Source organism: Anastrepha obliqua, chromosome 2, assembly GCF_027943255.1.
Source record: "Anastrepha obliqua isolate idAnaObli1 chromosome 2, idAnaObli1_1.0, whole genome shotgun sequence".
Lineage (NCBI taxonomy): Eukaryota > Metazoa > Arthropoda > Insecta > Diptera > Tephritidae > Anastrepha > Anastrepha obliqua.
Window position 1 is genome coordinate 70,344,767 of NC_072893.1, and position 18,673 is coordinate 70,363,439.

At 38.2% G+C, this 18,673-nt stretch overlaps 3 protein-coding genes and 1 long non-coding RNA gene across 5 annotated transcripts; 2 read left to right on the plus strand and 2 right to left on the minus strand.

Annotated features, from left to right (window-relative positions):
* Positions 1–2,246: 2,246 nt before the first annotated feature.
* Positions 2,247–3,321, minus strand: LOC129237603 (transmembrane protein 256 homolog). The gene is made up of 3 exons (XM_054872439.1): positions 2,984–3,321; positions 2,636–2,926; positions 2,247–2,561 (listed from the first exon to the last, which is right to left on the minus strand). The coding sequence occupies exons 1-3, from the start codon at positions 3,077–3,079 to the stop codon at positions 2,418–2,420; spliced, it is 531 nt and encodes a 176-aa protein (XP_054728414.1). The 5' UTR covers positions 3,080–3,321; the 3' UTR covers positions 2,247–2,417.
* Positions 3,322–4,998: 1,677 nt separating this feature from the next.
* Positions 4,999–6,346, plus strand: LOC129237604 (40S ribosomal protein S2). The gene is made up of 2 exons (XM_054872440.1): positions 4,999–5,112; positions 5,486–6,346. Exon 2 carries the CDS (start codon positions 5,487–5,489, stop codon positions 6,306–6,308), a length of 822 nt encoding a protein of 273 aa, XP_054728415.1. The 5' UTR covers positions 4,999–5,112; position 5,486; the 3' UTR covers positions 6,309–6,346.
* Positions 6,347–7,732: 1,386 nt separating this feature from the next.
* Positions 7,733–9,133, minus strand: LOC129237784 (uncharacterized). Of its 2 annotated transcripts, XR_008581776.1 has the most exons (6): positions 9,040–9,133; positions 8,684–8,803; positions 8,438–8,499; positions 8,205–8,263; positions 7,966–8,019; positions 7,733–7,785 (listed from the first exon to the last, which is right to left on the minus strand). It is a non-coding gene; the product is annotated as an uncharacterized LOC129237784 (long non-coding RNA). The 2 variants fall into 2 exon arrangements; XR_008581775.1 differs by having other exon boundaries at positions 7,733–8,019; positions 9,040–9,132.
* Positions 9,134–11,005: 1,872 nt separating this feature from the next.
* On the plus strand, positions 11,006–14,425 carry LOC129238755 (TBC domain-containing protein kinase-like protein). Its single transcript, XM_054873916.1, has 9 exons — positions 11,006–11,401; positions 11,466–11,721; positions 11,781–12,540; positions 12,602–12,757; positions 12,820–12,997; positions 13,073–13,279; positions 13,340–13,611; positions 13,667–13,960; positions 14,021–14,425. Exons 1-9 carry the CDS (start codon positions 11,200–11,202, stop codon positions 14,123–14,125), a joined length of 2,430 nt encoding a protein of 809 aa, XP_054729891.1. The 5' UTR covers positions 11,006–11,199; the 3' UTR covers positions 14,126–14,425.
* Positions 14,426–18,673: the final 4,248 nt, after the last annotated feature.

The window sequence follows — 18,673 nt, forward strand, 5'->3', positions numbered from 1 at the left end:
CAAGAAGTAGATAGCATCAATAAATTTTGCTTGTGAATTATTTACAAACTGGCAAAACAATAAATTATGAATAATATTGTAATCTTTTAGACCAGCTGGAGGAAAAAATTCTTGCAAAAAGACTCAGTTTGCAAAAGACAAAAATTCTTTGTCATCAGGACAATGCAACGTGGCACAAGTGCATTTTGGCAATGGCAAAAAATTCATGGATTAAAGTTCGAATTGTTGGAGCATCCACCGTATTCAACAGATTTTGCCGCTAGCGACTTCCATCGGTTTCATCATTTTTTAATAAATGATGAGGCCAGAAAAGCTGTGGAAGCGTATTTTGCAGCCCTTCCAGATTCTCACTTCAGGGATAGGATTCATACAATGAAATCTCGTTGGAACAAATGTATAAGAGATGTTCAGGGAGACTATACTGAATAATAAAGTGTATTTCAAACCATAAAATTATGTTTTTCTTATCGAATCGAAAAACTTATTGAACAACCTAGTATGAAACAATAAGCGCACAGTTTTGAATGCGCTTATGAAATATATGCGGATTAAATCGGTGTTTCCAAGTTTAATTATGTAGTATTTATCGGCTTTTGGCAATCTGCTTTATCGACCGTAAATATTAAACGAAATATCATTCAGAATTCTAAAAGTAATTAAGACTAAGGTACGTACATATGCAGTGAACACTCTCTTAAGTGGACACCTAACGGACTGAAAAACTGTGTCCGCTTATGAGAAAAATATAAAAAAACAAGTTCATAAAACGGATTTTAATCAACTTTTTTTTAAAAACAAAATTTATTACACAAGATATTCAAATTGATTTACAAAACTCAGAAATTTTAGCTTTGGCGAGTTTTCCCCTTACTTTCAGTATCTTGAAGATATATTTGAAGGTCAGTAAGCAGTTCAATACCCTTAAAGTCACTCTGGCTTAGAGAAAAAGCTTTAAGTTTTCTTATAGATCTTGCAGATTTTTCAATAACAAACAGGCATTCTCTTGCTCCAGTCTTATTGACGCAGTATAAAATCGTGAGAGGAGCTCGCGGAGATCAGCTGTAGCTCCTTTCCACATAAATATTTTTACTAAGTCTTAAAATACAGTTAGAAGATAACAAAATATATGTATGTACAAATCTTATGTACATATTTCAGTTCAGTGTTGATAATGGGGATGGCGGTTATTATGCCTCCTTACTACAAACACGCATATGACGTTTTAATTTTTGATTGAATGGTTTTAACGTGGAAAGAGGTCTACGCAAAAATACTGTGGATGGCGTTGTTATTGTTGTTTTAACAGCATAGTTAGCCCTGTCAGTGTAAGTATATCATCGGTCGTCTTCGTCTAGCTCATCTAAGGGTAGGCCCAGGAAACATGCTGTTTCGACAGGTTGGATCCAGAGGGAGAGGGGGGTTAGATGAGTCGGTTTGAGGGGGCATGTGAAGAGGTGGTTAGTGTCGTGCGGGGTACCTTCACATGCCGGACATGTGTTTGGTATGTTGGGGTCAATTCTGGATAAGTAGGAGTTTAACCTGCTACAATATCCAGAACGTAATTGTGCCAATGTTACACGAGTCTCACGGGGAAGCTGGAGCTCTTCATCTGCGATAGGTGGTGGTTGGACTCCGATTACGGCATTCACAGGACGGGAGTTCATGAAGGTGGTAACGGTCTCCCGGTGAATGTCGTTTATTGACTGTCTAAATACTGTCCGGTCCAGTAAGTTTCGGTCAGTTTTGTCCTGGAGTTCGCACACTAGCCCTGTCTAGTGTATCGTATATCTGTGGATGGCGTAGCCGGAGTTGGATGGATGAGGGTTTTTTTTTAAGTCACGCCCACACGAGAAAAAGTTCTGTGCAAAAAAAAAACACGAGGACCCCTTTGTAAAGCTTGTCGAAGCAGTACAATACACTTATAAACGGTGATTTTGGATTTTTAATTACTTTATTATTTTTTGTGATATACAATCCAGACAATCAAGCGGTTTTTATTCCAAATTTCCTCCTGCGACGCTTTTTCCCATAAAAAACAATGTTTATATAATATTACTAAAAATGTTTCTTAAAATTGATTGTTGCCATTTTCAAAAGCAAAATAGTATGTTTAAATTAAAAATACAAAAGACTTCGCAAATACAAATATGCACATATTTTTGATGCGCAGTTGTGATTACTTCCAATGTCTTTATAAATTCGCCTTAATTTTTATATGCAACAGTAAAAAATTAATCTACACCTAATTTAAATAGAAATGAAAACCGAAACCATTTTTTTATTATAATATTTCCATTGCCTTTTTCCTACAAAGGATAATGCCATTCATTCGTAAAAATATATGTGTACACATATTGATCAAGCCATCAGTTAAGTTCCATAAATGCTATTGTTTATTTAACGCATAAGATCAATTTTTACAGCAGCAGTGTTAGCCAGCCAACAATTAAGCAAAATCCACCATACGGAGCGAAGCGTGCAAAACGTTTATCACCAGTAAATGCACGATAATATAGAGTACCACTAAACAAAAATGTTCCAGTAACTAAAAGAGTGCCGGCCTGTAATTGAGATAACATCATTAATGATTAACTCAGCCATAACAAAAGCTTTGCCATTTAGTTTGTTATCTTACCAGAAGTGGATATTTTGCCAATGGTACACCTAGAAGCGCTAGTGAGTGGAAGAAGTGGAAACGATTGGCCGTTTCAAAAATTGTTTTTGATTCATCTTTCTCATGCGATGGCGGCAATGTGTGGCTACCTATGGCACCAAGTATAACGGCTGAAGCACCGCTTAAGCCTGCTAGTCGCACAAAATTATGGTTACGTCCAGCAAGTTTCCATAAGGGAGGTAATGCACCCATTACTTTTGCGCCGACGACTTCTGTTGTTGCTTTGACGATTGGTGTGCTGTTGGTGGTGGCCTAAAATGTTATCGTTTATGTAAGCAATTAAAACAAAAACTACTTAAAAATTCATACCGTTCCTCGGGTAAATAATGACGTTGTGCCCGACACGACGGCCTTGCTTACTGGATTACCAATGGCAACATAATGCAATGCGTCAGTAAATGTCATTTTTGCAATTTCAACGTCTCTCCAATTTTATCACGTTTCCCTTTATCAGTTTAGGCTATATTTGCGATTTCGTCTGCTGCATACAATTAATTGTAATTTGTTAACAGATAACTTTTTTTGTTATGGTATATATATTCCACAATTTACACAAAATTTTTTAGTTCTTAGAAGAAAAGGCAAAAGAATTAACCGGCAAAAGAAAAACAACCGCTTTCTGTCAAACTTTGACTATGGTAACTATGGTGGTAGTCAAGAAAATATTTAGAGTGCCCGCACACTGCAAACTTTATCGGCCGATTATTTAGTCGGTCTCTCTTGAATGGCATGAAGGAATATGAAGATACACAAACGACTTTCATTTTCGCGATTTTGACAAATCTGGCGTGAGCTCCCTTTCCAATCCAAAAAAAAAAAACACGAACAAAACAAAAGGAAGAGAAAATACATGTTTGTGAAAATTCAGTGAATGGCTTGGTAATATTGTAATCTGTGAGATTTAAACTAAACAAATTAATGAAAACGAAATGTCGTGTGTTAAATTGTGAAAGCACAAATTAATATAAAGCCTCCAAATCCATTTTTTTGAGTCTTTTAAGAAACCGTGTCAAGAAAATGTGTGTGTATGTGCATATAAATTCTTGTTTTCGCCTACTCCTCTTCACAAATAAGTAATTCCAATTTCTTTTGTTTGTTTATGCATGGGCCTTCCGACACAGCGAATTCGGAAGGCGCAATATTTTATTCTAGCATTCTTGACAAAAAGCAGATTAACCAGTAAATGCAAGAAAAAAAGTTTCGCTTATGTGGATTCGCCTTGATGTAAGCTTATCAATTATTTTAATTTGGCAAATTGGAACAATTATGCTCAATGCTGTTTAGAAAGAGTTCTAATCTATTAATAATGGTTCAAGTATTTTATGATCCTTTTGATTCAAAATTGTATACATACTAATAATTGAGAGAGTGTATACTCTCATTGATAGTTGTCTGAGGGCCGTCAATCATGAGCGATAGCTGAGCCGGCATTCAATATACAAGAACCTACAAATTCAAATACAGCTGGTCTGCATCCATTTGAGATTGTGGGCAATTTGAGAACATTTGCTAGGCAATAAATACTTCTAAGCAAAACTCGTATCCGTTTATCACTTTGCAATAGTTTGAAATTAATTTGCGATATAACTTGAACATTTTAAATGTGTAGAGGCCAATTTTTTTACAGAATCGCTATACGTTAGCGAGTGGCGAATAGCTGAAACAACGGCATTAATAAACATACGTCCCAAAGCTGATATTTATTTGTAGGCACTTCATAAGTATTAGTAATGCAACTTCCCTATTATTAGAAAAGAGAGTTATCGCATTTGAGAATAGAGAGTATTACCAGTTTTAAGAGAGCAGAGAAGTAGCGAATCGAAGATAACTTATATTATGCTGATTTTTATTGAAAATATCGTTATATTCAAAATGTGTACTATTTACAAACAAGTCCATCGTTAATGCTATCACGTTCCAAATAGCAAATGTTGGGAAGAATACAAGGCGAATCTATTAAAGGTGGTGTTGGTGTTGTTTTTTTTTTTTTTTTTTTCTTTCGCTGTATCCATGTGGATGTCAGCACAGAATAAAGCAAGGCGAATTAATTTTGTGTTTTCTAATTTTCCAATACTTTGCCGTGACAAACAAATGTACAAAATATTGTTGTTAGTCTAGTACCACCACCTTTAATAAATGCGCCTTGGAAGAATACATAAGCACTCAAAAGCTGCTGTCAACAATCATATCTATGATCCGGAGCTGGATAACCCAAAGAGCATATTATTTGAGTGGTTTGTAAAACGACCGAAATACACCTTTGTGCTTTGCCCGAAAATCTAAACCGCTTTCGAAACACAACCTAATAGCATATCGCTGGTAACCAACGAGTTGTGGCGACTCGCCGCTTACAACCAAAATGGCTTCTCAAAAAGCGAGCGCTATCGACTCGTTCATTCGGTTTTTTCCCTTCACCGATATTACTTGATTTACTACAGGTAAGCGAAAAATTTTTTATAAAATATGTGATTTAGCAGATATTAAAAACAAATCAATTAATCTTTGTAAAATTCAGTGTTTTCTCGTTTTATTCCAAAAATTCTAATTTTCGAATTGTGGGTGTAAATGTTTTTTCAATTTGATTATTTTGACATCCACGTGTTCGATTTTGTTAAGCACACAGTTATTAGTTTTTTTTTAAATAAAACTGTATGATGATACTATTTATCTTCCTTTTGCGGTTTCCACCGTAAAGTTATTGGGCTTAGGCGTAATAACTTAATGATGGCTTAAAGGTGTCTGATTCAATTTATTAGTATTTATATACATAACCTCAAATGTTTCCATATTAATAAGTGTATTTAATTTCAGAATGGCGGACGCAGCTCCAGCCCGTGGTGGTTTCCGTGGAGGATTTGGTTCTCGTGGTGGCCGTGGAGGTCGTGGTCGTGGTCGCGGCCGTGGACGTGGACGTGGCCGTGGCGGCAAAGAAGATTCAAAGGAATGGGTTCCAGTAACTAAATTGGGTCGCTTGGTGCGTGATGGAAAAATTCATTCCTTGGAAGAAATCTACCTTTACTCTTTGCCCATTAAAGAGTTTGAAATCATCGATTTCTTTGTGGGCCCCGCACTCCGTGATGAGGTATTGAAAATTATGCCTGTCCAGAAGCAGACTCGTGCTGGTCAACGAACCCGTTTCAAGGCTTTTGTTGCGATTGGTGATAACAATGGTCATATTGGTCTTGGTGTCAAGTGCAGCAAGGAAGTAGCTACAGCTATTCGTGGTGCCATCATTCTGGCTAAATTGTCAGTCGTACCCGTGCGCCGAGGCTACTGGGGTAACAAAATTGGTAAACCTCATACTGTACCATGTAAAGTCACTGGCAAGTGTGGTTCCGTATCAGTGCGCTTGATTCCTGCTCCACGCGGTACTGGTATTGTATCGGCACCTGTCCCCAAAAAGTTGCTGACCATGGCTGGTATTGAGGATTGTTATACCTCCGCTCGTGGTTCAACTGGTACCTTGGGTAATTTCGCCAAAGCCACTTATGCTGCGATTGCTAAGACCTATGCCTATTTGACTCCTGATTTATGGAAGGAAATGCCTTTGGGTGCTACTCCATACCAAGAATTCGCAGACTTTTTGGCTGAGAAGCCAACCAGCGCTGCTGCACGTCACCAAGTCGAGGCTTAAATCTCGAAATAACAAATAAATGACGAGAACACTTTAAATCATGAGTTTTTTATTTAATTTAGATATGCTCGGCTGATATTGGGGTTGGTTATTGGTAAAATAATTTGAAGTTTCAATATTATGGTAAGGAAAATAATTATAGGTCCATCGACATTTTACTATTTCAATATCTTGCTAAATAGTATAGTATACATGCTCTTAGGAAAAAATTGTAAAGAAGTATGTAGCAATATAGGTACATGTAAAAACGATTAAGATGCTCTCTGTCTTTAAGTACGTAGTAGGAAAGTGCATTATTAGCCACTTCATTCCCCAATTTTTAGAAACAATTTATATTAGAGAGATTATTTCATTGACTGACATAGAAGATTTTAATGTGCATATAATAATTTCCAACAAAGCCGCACGAATTGAAGATTTCAGTTTTCCACCTAGCTTTATAACATTTGTTTGAAGTCCTCACAGATAACTTAGTCTCCATGTAGAAACAGATTGATACTTCTTGTAGCAGCATAAACATTCCGTATACATATATAGGAAATGCTGCTGAAGTGACAGTCCTTGGCCGGATATAAATCCGGTCGTTCCGGTTACGTTGAACCGACTGCCGCACAGATCAATAGTCGGAGTTTTGATAATAACTATTTGTTGTAAAAAAGAAATCACTTTAATTCGGAACGATCTTATCGTTTATCGTTGATTCCTGGTCGCAGATTCAAGCAAATACATTTTCTCAACTAGTATTTGTCCGGCAAACAAAAGGTTGAGTTAAGGGAAGCTGAGAAGATGTGTTTATGAACCGATACATCCATAAGATAAAATCCTTAGAAGTAACGTTGTAAGACTACGCAGTAAATTTTATTACTCACTTTTACACCTGCTTAAAGAAATATGATTTTCTTAAAATTCAAAGTATGACATTTTTCTTTAAACTACTATATTTGAAGAAGTCCAGAAACTTTCGGAATTATTTATTGCAAGTCTAGCTTGATGGTCAAAGTGATATGGTTAAAATTAGTAAATAATTGGTGCGTGCACTTCTATTCGCTGTTTGACCGATCTCCTCCCTTTATTTGTGGCGTGCGTCTTAATGTTGTTTTATAAATGAAGGGACCTACAGTTTTAAGCCGACTCCGAACAGCAAATGGTGTAAATGAGAGGCTCATTCATGGCTGGAGATTTGCCATTGTCTATCGAGAGGCGACCGCATTTTCTATAATCTTGCTGTTTCATACACCCAGATTCGAACCTACGCACTCCCTAATGGTAGGCACGCACAAAACTATTCGGCTACGTCAGTCGCTGTAATAATAAATGGCGTTTAAAATTAGATCATAAAATATACGAGCCAAGTATTTGGAACACCACATATCGAATTGCCTAAAGTTGAACAAAAATTCTGATAGGAAAATGAAACACCATAGTTTACGATTTTAATTTTTTTATTTAAACGAACTTCCTTGTATGCTCCAAGGACCTAAAATAAAAATAAGCAATTTTTTAATACATAATCAAAACGTGAATAGAAAAAAATTTTGTTGTATGAATCAGACATCCTAGCCATCATTAGCAAACTTCTGGTGGAAACCGCAAAAGGAAATGCCATGTTTTATCATCATACAAAAACCAGAATCAAATAACGGGAAATTTTACACACCTTCAATAGCAGGACGAGTACATTTTCCGAATACTGCACACATGAAGAATTTACCTGAAATATAAAAAAAAAAAATATTTAGCGATTGCCGGGTTTCAAATAAATGTAAAACATTTTATGTTAAGCATCAGACGTCCTAACCGTCATTAGAAACTTCCGGTGGAAACCGCAAAAGGAAATGCCATGTTTTATCATCATTTGCATTAAAATACTAAATAATTTGTATTAACTATAATTACCTTTCCTCGGCAGCTTCAATGTTCCATGCACGTAATTCTGCATTCGTCAAAAGAATTTCCTACAAAATAACCATCAATTAGATTTCGAAAATGCAAAAATATTAATTTATGGACATAAAGCATTCAGGCCTGTTGAGCTTGAGTTGTTATATAATCCACAAAAAGACTTCAGAAGCAGAATTTCATCATATGGAAATTGTAAATGAAATGTTTTAAAATGGAAACATACTAACCTTATTTTCTTTTCGAATTGGTGCGTCAATGGACTATCTTCCGAGTAAATCCGTGAAACAGCCTGTAGAAATGAGTAACATATTAGATATCGTTTTATTCCGCTACTATAATATTGTTGGAATGGTTAATAACTGTCAGCAGATCAACTGTCTTTCAAAAATTTATCAGAACAGGTCTGTGATACTTTAATCATCATATATTTCCAGGACTATATAAAATTTCAATCATCCATTTATTAAACGTACCATTTCAAAACGCCATCTTTATGGGCTCTTCAGAGAAATCTGTATCAATCCAATATTTCCCAGTTACTTTCATGAGACTTCCACAACACTTGTGACTGGATTAAACTTTTTAGCATTTTCCTAAAATGAATAAACAAAAAATTAAAGTAACAAACTCATTACACCACAATAAAGATATTCTACATTTTTATTCAGCGTTGCCGATTAATCTTGTGTCGTGTACTTTAATGTTACAAACTCCAATGAAAAATACAAAGGAGAATGCGATAAAGACTAGACTCAGTCTCGTCATCTGGTATCATCAATTAAAAATAATTTACGAAATTTTATGAATTATTACAAAATAATATAATTACCATTTCTTTCCGATTTTCTACAGCCTTCGGAATACAGAATTAACACGCGAACAAGTGAACACGATGAGGTCCAACCGCAGAAAGAAGGAAGTGGGAAATTTTTTCGTAGAAGACATCTCGGTCGAATACAAGGCAACGAGAACTTTTGCAACGAGTAGAAAGAAGCCTTGCCACTGCATAAGAATCATAAAACGACGAATTAATACAAGGTGGTTGCACTACAACAAAAACAAAGTTCAGAACTACCGCACACTATAGAATTTTTAGTTGGCCAACAATTTGATTGGGTTGAGCTATAGACTAAATCCAGAGGGAAACTCTTAACAGAATGGAATGAAATGTATGGTTCAAAATTTTAACCACTCTCCAGGAGTAAATACTTCATCCACTAATTTAATTTTTGAACAGTTCCTTTGAAAACAATGATGTGATGAGTTTTCATCTCCAATTTATTGCGAAGTTTAGTCTTAATATTTGTAAGATGCGAAAATTTTCGCTCTGCACCTATCCATGTAGGGTAGTTAGTTTTCGCAGATTCAATGGTAATTGTCATAAATTATTGCAGATATTAGATGCAAAATATGGAATGCTGCCAATACAGTTACGTTACAAAAATGTTACCAAAATGGAGAATGAAAATGTTCAATTTCATATTGTAGTCAAAAAATGTCTTCTGGGTATTTTTATGAAGTTTCAATAAAAAGAATCCATTTTAGAAAAACAGTAATCAAATAACTAAGAATAGAAAGTAAAAATACGTTCACAGATGCGATAATTAGCAATAAATCCACAAAATTACCCGTTCGCATATGGCAGATTATCTGCAAAATTGACAATCAGCTGTCAAGACTGTTTGAAAGGTTTTTCCTGAAAGGTGCCTCCCCAGAAGGAGAGGAGGGATCGTTTTAGTGGCCGCAGCACACGACGCAGTAGACGACGGTCGCTGTAAGTGCGAAGGGGCAATTTGAACTCTACCTCACCCACCAAAAAAAAAAAAAGGTTTTTCTCCATAGAAATTGCTTTGGTGGAAGATTTCGATTTGTTTAATTATTACTCACGGCAACTGGCTGCTAGTAATAAACAGTTGAAGCAAATCCGTAAATGACGTTTACTGAGCTTTCAAAAAATTATGGCAGCAATACGCATGCGAAATTCGATATTACTATTAATAATAAGAGAGAGCGTTTATGATCGCACGTTTTTTCTGTTATATTAATGCATACTTAATAAAATTTAGCCAACATTTTATTACAATTAAAACCTGTTTTCTGCGCCGGCGTCCATTTTAGTTAGTTTTCCATTGACGCTTCTCTTTACATTCGTAAAAAAATGGGGTAATAATCTAGGAGTATATTACAATCTCAGATTTCGGGAAAGAAATTTTCTATGGGTAATCTCGCTTTAAATAACGGATTATGAGTTAAGCACGAAAAAGTAGATAATCTACTTATATGTGAACGTATTAGAAGGAAAGTAAATAACCAACTTTGGTTAAAAACTACTAAGCTTAAGCATTGACCACAACCCTGTTAGTAAGGCGAATTCATATTATTATTTATTAAACAAAAGCTTAATTCATAAAGCGGGGTTAAATAAAGCAGCTGATTTGTTTGTTTTTTCTTGTGATTTGGTATTTTGAATGTCAAAGTGCCCTGCTTCTTTTCTAATGCTTTATTTGTTTGTTTACATTCCAATTGATAATTTGATATTTATAATACCAAACTGCAATAACAAAATACATACCGAAGCCACCAAGACGCATTCATTAAAGGTGGTGACATTAGGAGAACGCAAAGTTCTGTACGTTTGATTGTCAAAGCTAAGTATTGTAAGTATATTCATTCCGGGCTGACAGCCACATGGACATGGCGAATGAAAAAACAAAACAAATCAGCTGATTTACCAGCAGCACCTTAAATACATTCGCCTTGGGAGGCACTTTGTATGAATTCGCCTTCCCTCTTAAGTTTGTAATCAGCTGACCGCATAAACAAATGTAAGGTTTTACTGCATTTATGTATATTTTTGTTGCTTGAATTTATCAATTTACCGGCTGATTCCGTACAATTGTAAAGCAAGATGAAATCAGTGTAGTACCAGGATAATTTGTATTCTTGAGGTTCCGGAAATTGAGTGCGAAGCTGGAATAGGGAACGCAGGATGAGTCTCTCTTTGAGCAAACCAGAATCGCGCTTGGCCGCAGTTACATTCTTTGCGAGAACCCACCCTGGTGATGTATGTGGCAGCAATGGCTTACCACTAACACCAAATTCCATTGCGATTTTGGGACTAGCCCAACGGCTTAAGGAATTGAAAAATCCGCATCTGTGTCAATACTTGGACTTTGTGCGTGGTAAACATGGTATGTAGCATGGCAAATACGCCCCTTATCCCTTAAATTATATTAAAGAATATTTTCCATTTAGAGCGCACAATTGTGGTATCTGAGTACTTCGGCAATACCTTGCAAGACAAATCGCGAGTAGAATTACCGGATTCGCTGGTAGCAAGAATATTCTACCAAATTGTTTGTGCTCTGAATGAGCTTTCAGAACACAATTTAGTCATACACAATTTGGAACCAAAAAATATACTTATAGATGAGTGCGATAATGTAAAGTTGTTCAATTATGGACTTTACCATATGACTAAGGGTGGAGACTATGTACCCTTCCCTATTGGGTAAGTTGTATTCAAAGTGATTTATTTTATTATACACTGCACTAATTTCTCATTGGCAGCAATATACGTTATATGCCGCCAGAGCGCCTGCTCGGCGCGAAAAATAATATAAAAAGCGATATTTGGTCTTTGGGAATGATATTGGCTGAACTTTTGTTGCACACCACGTTTTGGTCTAACTTGAAAATATCGAATATAACGCGAAAAATACTTTCATTCTGTCAAACAAGTAATGTGTTTGAGAAAATTGCTCGCGAACATAATTGCCTGGAACTATATGAGAACATAAATGAAGACTTACGTTCCTTGGTGGAAAATTGCTTATGTGTGTTACCTTCACAACGCCCACTGCCGAGTACTCTTTTAACGCATGAGTTTTTTGCAAAAAATATCAAAGTCTACACATATACCGTACCTACACAATCAACTGTTCTGTTGTTGCGTTGTCCGCTGGAACAGATATATTATTGGTGGCAATTAGCTGGCGGTGATGTACAAGCTGAACTTAAAAAGGAAGGTCTCATTCGCAGCGAGGCGCCAATACTGGCGATACCGCAATTGGTTTGCCTGAATGGCACAATTATCGGACCGAAACGTAGTCAATCGTATCTTATGGATGATCGTGTAGTGCCACTCAAATTGAACAATCTCTTTGAAAAGCTTTGCAACCTACCGGCAATGGCTTATTTTCCATTAATACATTCGCCGAAATTCCCACACAACTTTGGTGCTGGTATGGAGCAATTACCTTTGGTAATACGCGAAAAAGATATCGAATATCAATTTTATCGCGTCCGGCTATTTTCACGGTTGTTAAAGGTGATAAGCTTATTGTTTACCTCAATTACCAAATTCTCATAACTAAATACGATTGTTTTAGGGCTATCCTTACACTAGGGAAATGATATGTAAAGAAGCTACGGCAGATATACCACCACATTTACGCGGCGCTATTTGGGCATGCCTGCTTGGGGTAATACCAAATGGTAGTTATGAGAAAATCGATAAGTTCACACCCACCTCCACAGATCGTCAAGTGAGTACGAAAATTTGCACATTTATACGAATTTATACACTAACAAATTCTTTTATTTTCAGATCGAAGTAGATATACCCCGCTGTCATCAATATGACGAACTATTATCTTCACCAGAGGGCCATTGCAAGTTAAAGCGACTTTTAAAAGCCTGGGTAACTGCTCATCCACAATATGTCTATTGGCAAGGATTAGATTCGCTGACAGCGCCGTTTTTATATCTTAACTTCAATAATGAGGGTGAATAGCAGACGAAATTTCAGTCTATAGATTTGAAGCACTAATTTACGATACTACTTTTTATAAAATATTTAGAGTTAGCATTTCTCAGCCTTTACAAATTCATACCAAAATACCTGCAATGGTTTTTCCTCAAAGATAATTCAGCGATTATTAAAGAGTATCTAAGCAAATTCTCACAACTCACCGCATTCCATGAACCTATTTTGGCCAAGCATTTATCAAGCATAAATTTTATACCAGAACTCTTTGCAATTCCTTGGTTTCTCACAATGTTTTCGCGTAAGTCTATACTTGCACTTATAACTTTATTATCTCTTTAAATATCTTGATTTGCTACAGACGTTTTCCCTCTACACAAGATAATGCATCTCTGGGACAAGCTTATGCTAGGTGATAGTTCCTATCCTCTGTTTATCGGCATCGCTATATTGAAGCAGTTAAAGACTACTCTTCTCAGCTCTGGATTCAACGAGTGCATTTTACTTTTTTCCGATTTGCCAGATATCGTAATGGAAACTTGCGTTTTAGAGTCGCAGAAAATGTATGAATGCACACCTAAAAGTGTTTCCCATCGTTTCCACGTGTTACGTGAAGCACCTCTTTCTGAATTTGTATGTCGTACATCTGAAATATTGTGATTTAATAAAAAATTATAATAATTTTCAGGATATTACACCCGAAGTAACTTTGCTGCATTTGCAAGCTGAGATGTGTCCTCGTATAAGCGCAAATGATTTTACACATCTTCTACATCATACGCCTACTGATATGCTTGCGTTGGATTTGCGTAGTGCTGTCGAGTTCGCGCATGTGCGCGTGCCTTACAGCATGAATATACCTTTTGCCACAGCACAAATATCGGAGCCGCGTCTAGAGGCTTTGGGTGTGCCGCAATTGGAGGAAATGTTATCGGGTCGTACGGTAATATGCATTAGTAACACACACGAACACGCCGTTCAGGTGAGTAACCTTTGATTTAGTGCAAAAATAAAGAAGCGCTGACTGAACTTTACATTTCAGTTCTCGAAGTTCTTGGTGGAGTGTGGAGTACTACATGTTTGCATTTTGCATAAAGGCTTCAATATTCTACACACCATTGAACCTAATATACTAATTTCGAATTAATATTTGAAGAAGTTGATTTTATTTCATTTATTTGTCCTGCAAACAGACATATGTATGTATATAGAAGCGAATAAATTTTTGTAATTTATAAATACTTAGTATTCAGGAAATATTTCTAGAAATTATAATTATATTGATGGCTCTTTTGGTAACTAAAATGAGCCACGTATATTTACGAAACGCCAGTATATTTGTACGACTCAGAAAAAAAAGTGTATGCATGGTGTGAAACTTGTGAGGTTTTTACAATTTCAAGGAACAAAGTATTAAATAGTAAGGCAAATATGTAAACATGTTAAATTTGTTATTATTCCTGCTTTTGGCCAACCAAAATTTAAAGATGGTTCAATTCATCCGATTGGAAAATATACAGTGACTGATATTTTTGCCTTTAAGCTTGCGCTTCATACCATCGTAGATGTAGAAAGCTCCTTTGCCGCGTTCAACCCTCCATTGTTGGTCCCAGGTCTGGCCAGATTGGCTATTTCAATTTTGGAGGTGAATTTAACATATTTATATTTAGCTAACGACCTGAGCTTCCAGGTATCTTCCTAAAATTTAATTTTCCTGCGATTTATGGATATAACCCTTTAAAAAGGATCCTCGAACAGAACGAAAAAGGTAAGACCCGGGTGTCCAACCGAAGATTGGCACTCGACAGAGAGAGGGCGTTTGATAATGCCACTTTTGACAGTATGAGCAGCTCTGCTAGTAGGCGTGGCGTATATCGGGTGCTAGTGAATTGAATTCGTTCGATGCTAGCCCAAAGAATCGTCACGATGTGATAGAGGAAGATCTGCTGGTGTCATCCGGGGTTGATAGAGGCTGCCCCCAAGGCACCTTAAATGATGATGGAGTCCACGCACAAGCATATGCGGACGACGTTGTCTGTTTGTTAAGAGGTTCAGAAAATTCTGGATATGATTGACACTTGGAGCTATGCTAATGAGCTATCGGCAAACCCTACCAAGACTGGTATTGCTCTCTTTACCAGACGGAGGCTTGATGAACTTGTTCTGTCTAGGCTGAAGGAGTCACAATCCAGCTATCCCAAGAAATCAAATATCTTGGAGTAATCCTCGGTGGTAAGCTCCTTTGGAAGTCACTCGTTGAAACAAACACATCCAAAGCACTGACAGCCTTCTAGCAGTGCAAAGGTGTCTTTGGGAAAACGTGGGGTCTTTCTCCTAGCAAATCCTATGGATCTACACAGCTATGATAAGACCTATAATTACCTATGCATCAACAGTCTGGATGTGTACACTCCCTCTCGTGGGAGTCAAGAGGACCTTATCGAGACTACAATGCACTGTGGCTATCTGTTGCACCGGAGCTCTTCCGACAACTTCAGGCCCGGCATTAGATGGTCTGGTGTTTTCATCCTCGGTGAGGCCCTGAAGGCCATCTGCATGCTGAAACACAATGTCCTGTCCGGCATTTGGACAACAGAGAAGGTATGTACTGGGATCGAACGATACTCTCCATGCTCTTTGACTCCATGCCATCAGGAGTCGTACTTGAAAACATATGCAGTGTGGTGCTGCCAGAGGCTCAATTGGGGTCAAACTCTGAAAATGAGCTCGGCAAACCCTGTTTTCGTATTTTCACGAATGACTCCTGGACTGAGCATGGTTCCGGCCCTGGTGTCTACGTGGAATCCAGTGGGAGAAAACTACACTCAGCTAATGGAATGTATGCATCTGTATTTCAAGCGGTGCAACTTTGTTGTGGAAAACAGGTGCACAGGCAGATCTTTATGTGTCTGCAGCGGCAGCAAAGCTGCTTTTATGGCTTTAGACAGTCCTCCAACCGCTTCAAGGGTTAGCCTTCAAAGCAACCATTCGCAAACGTGCAACCCACAACCGAGCTTGGCAGGCTGAGAGAGGCTATACAGATGGACAAAACTGATGTCACCTGTCATATCCGACCGACTGTCGCAGATCCTCCTGTCGTTAAGCAGAATGGACTGCAGGTAGCTGGTTGAACTGAGGGTTGGGCCACTTTCTATGGTGGGCATCTCAGACAGTGCACCTTGCCTAGCAGGTGGAGAGGAGGTGGAGGATGCGACGGCGGACCACTTTCTGTGCGTCTGCCCGGCTTACGCCCGAATCAGGTTGGAGGCCTTTGGCGCTCATGTGTTACCAAGCGACCACCTTGGCTTCTGGCATCACAAGATCTACTCAGATTTTTTCGGAGCCCGGGTAGATTTAAAGAAAATTAAGAAGTGAACCCGAGTGCGGTACAATCAACTTAATGTTGCCTGAGTGCTGTACTTGCTCAAAAATAAAATATTGTACATTAAAAAATAAGATAAGATGGCACAAAATTAATCATCCAGTTTTGCTTTTGAACAACTTGTTTTGCTATTAAAAAAATAAAAAAACATTTCGGGATTCGCTATTTGCAAAAATTATAAATCTTCCGATAGGTTAAAATCAAATAAAAATACTATACCAGATGAAGTCCAAAATAAACAAGATTGAGCTAAAATAGAAACGAAAGGAGCTTTGTTCTGATAACTTCGAGTTTATTTATTCAAAATAGTCCCGTCTGGCCTCGATACACTGTTTTACGCGATCTAAAAGCTTTTCGAAAGAGTGTTTCAGGTCATTGACCGGAATGTCCTTCAGGATGTCGGTACAAGCCTTTTGGATGGTCTCTACGGAAGCAAAACATTTTCCCTTAATGGTCAAATGCAATTTTCCATGGAGTGGTTGATGGTTAAAATGCGATTTCTAGTCAAAAAATCAGTCACAAGAGTGGATCGATGAGGTGGTGCATTACCATGCAATAAACGCCAGCTTCCCCCTTCGCGGTATTCAGGGCGAACTCGACGACTGCGATGCAAAAACGCAGGAGGAGGGTTCCATGAGTAGAAGTCCACGCAAGTGGGGAAAGTTACTGATCGCCATTCACTTGGGAGTGGTCAGGACGATTCTTCTGCATATGGTTCAAGCAGCTCACAACGTCCGGGATTAGCCCACGTATCCTCTGGGTAGCTTCCGAACACCCGTTCGTGAGTGAGCTAACGTGAGAAGGAGAAGCATTCCAGGATAGCTGGTTGTGCGCTGGGTTTGTTTTTGGCCCAGTTTAACAAAGCGCGTCAGTCGTTTCTTTCTAGTGCTAACCGGCGCCAATTGGACACACCAAGTGAAGTCAAGTCCTTCTCCTCCTGACCTTTCCAACGCAGAGGAGGCCTTCCTCTTCCTCTGCTACTACCAGCTGGTATCGCATCGAATACTTTGAGAGCCGGAGCGTTTGTATCCATTCGGAAGACATGACCCAGCCAGCATAGCAGCTGGAACTTCATTCGCTGCGCTATGTCTATGTCGTCGTAAAGCTCATACAGCTCGTCGTTCCAGCGCCTGCGATATTCGCCGTTGACAACAAGCAAAGGTCCAAAAATCTTGCGCAGAATCTTTTTCTCAAGTACTCCAAGCGTCGCTTCATCGGATGTTGCCATTGTCCACGCTTCTGCGCCATACGTTAGGACGGGCATGATGAGAGTCTTGTAGAGTGTTAGTTTTGTTCGTCGAGAGAGGAATTTACTACTCAATTGCCTACTTAGTCAAAAGTAGCACTTATTGGCAAGAGAGATTCTACGCTGCATTTCGAGGCTGACATTGTTATCGGCGTTAATGCTGGTTCCTAAATAAACGAAGACTTTTACAACCTCGCAATCATAACTGCCAACAGTGACGTGGGTGCCGATATGCGAGTGCGCCGACTGTTTGTTTGATGACAGGAAGTAAAGGGTGTTTTTTTTAGAGGTTAGGTTTTCAAGATGAAATAAAACGTATATAATTTAATGTTATGGCCAAGAATTTAGCTTTATTATAAAGATAAGGGCTTGCCATTATGTTTTAAAAATGATTTCGGGCAAGTGGCCGCCGCGGCTGGCTCGAATAAATTCCAGCCGAGAGGCCCAATTTTCGACCACTTTTTGCAGCAATTGGGGCCGTATGTCAGCAATAACGCGCCGAATATTCTCTTCCAAGACGTCAATCATCTCGGGCTTATCTGCGTAGACAAGCGACTTCACATAGCCCCACAAGAAATAGTCCAGCGGTGTTATATCGCACGATCTTGGAGGCCACACCACAGGTTCACGGCGCGAGATAATGCGCTCACCAAAAGTTTCCTTCAATAAATCGATTGTTGCGTTGGCTGTATGGCATGTAGCTCCGTCTTGTTGGAACCAAAGGTCGTCCACATCAACGTCGTCCAATTCAGGCACGAAAAAGTCATTAATCATGGCTCTATAGCGCTCTCCATTGACTGTAACATTATGGCCGGCTTCATTTTTAAAGAAATATGGACCAATGATTCCCTCTGCCCATAGAGCACACCAAACAGTGACTTTTTGAGGATGTAACGGCGTCTCAGCAATGGCTTGTGGATTATGTTCACTCCAAATGCGACAATTTTGCTTATTGACATACCCATTCAACCAAAAGTGAGCTTCATCGCTGAACAAAATTTTCTTCGATGCGTCGCGCGAACCGAACCATTATTTTCGTAATAAATTTGCACGATTTGCAAACGTTG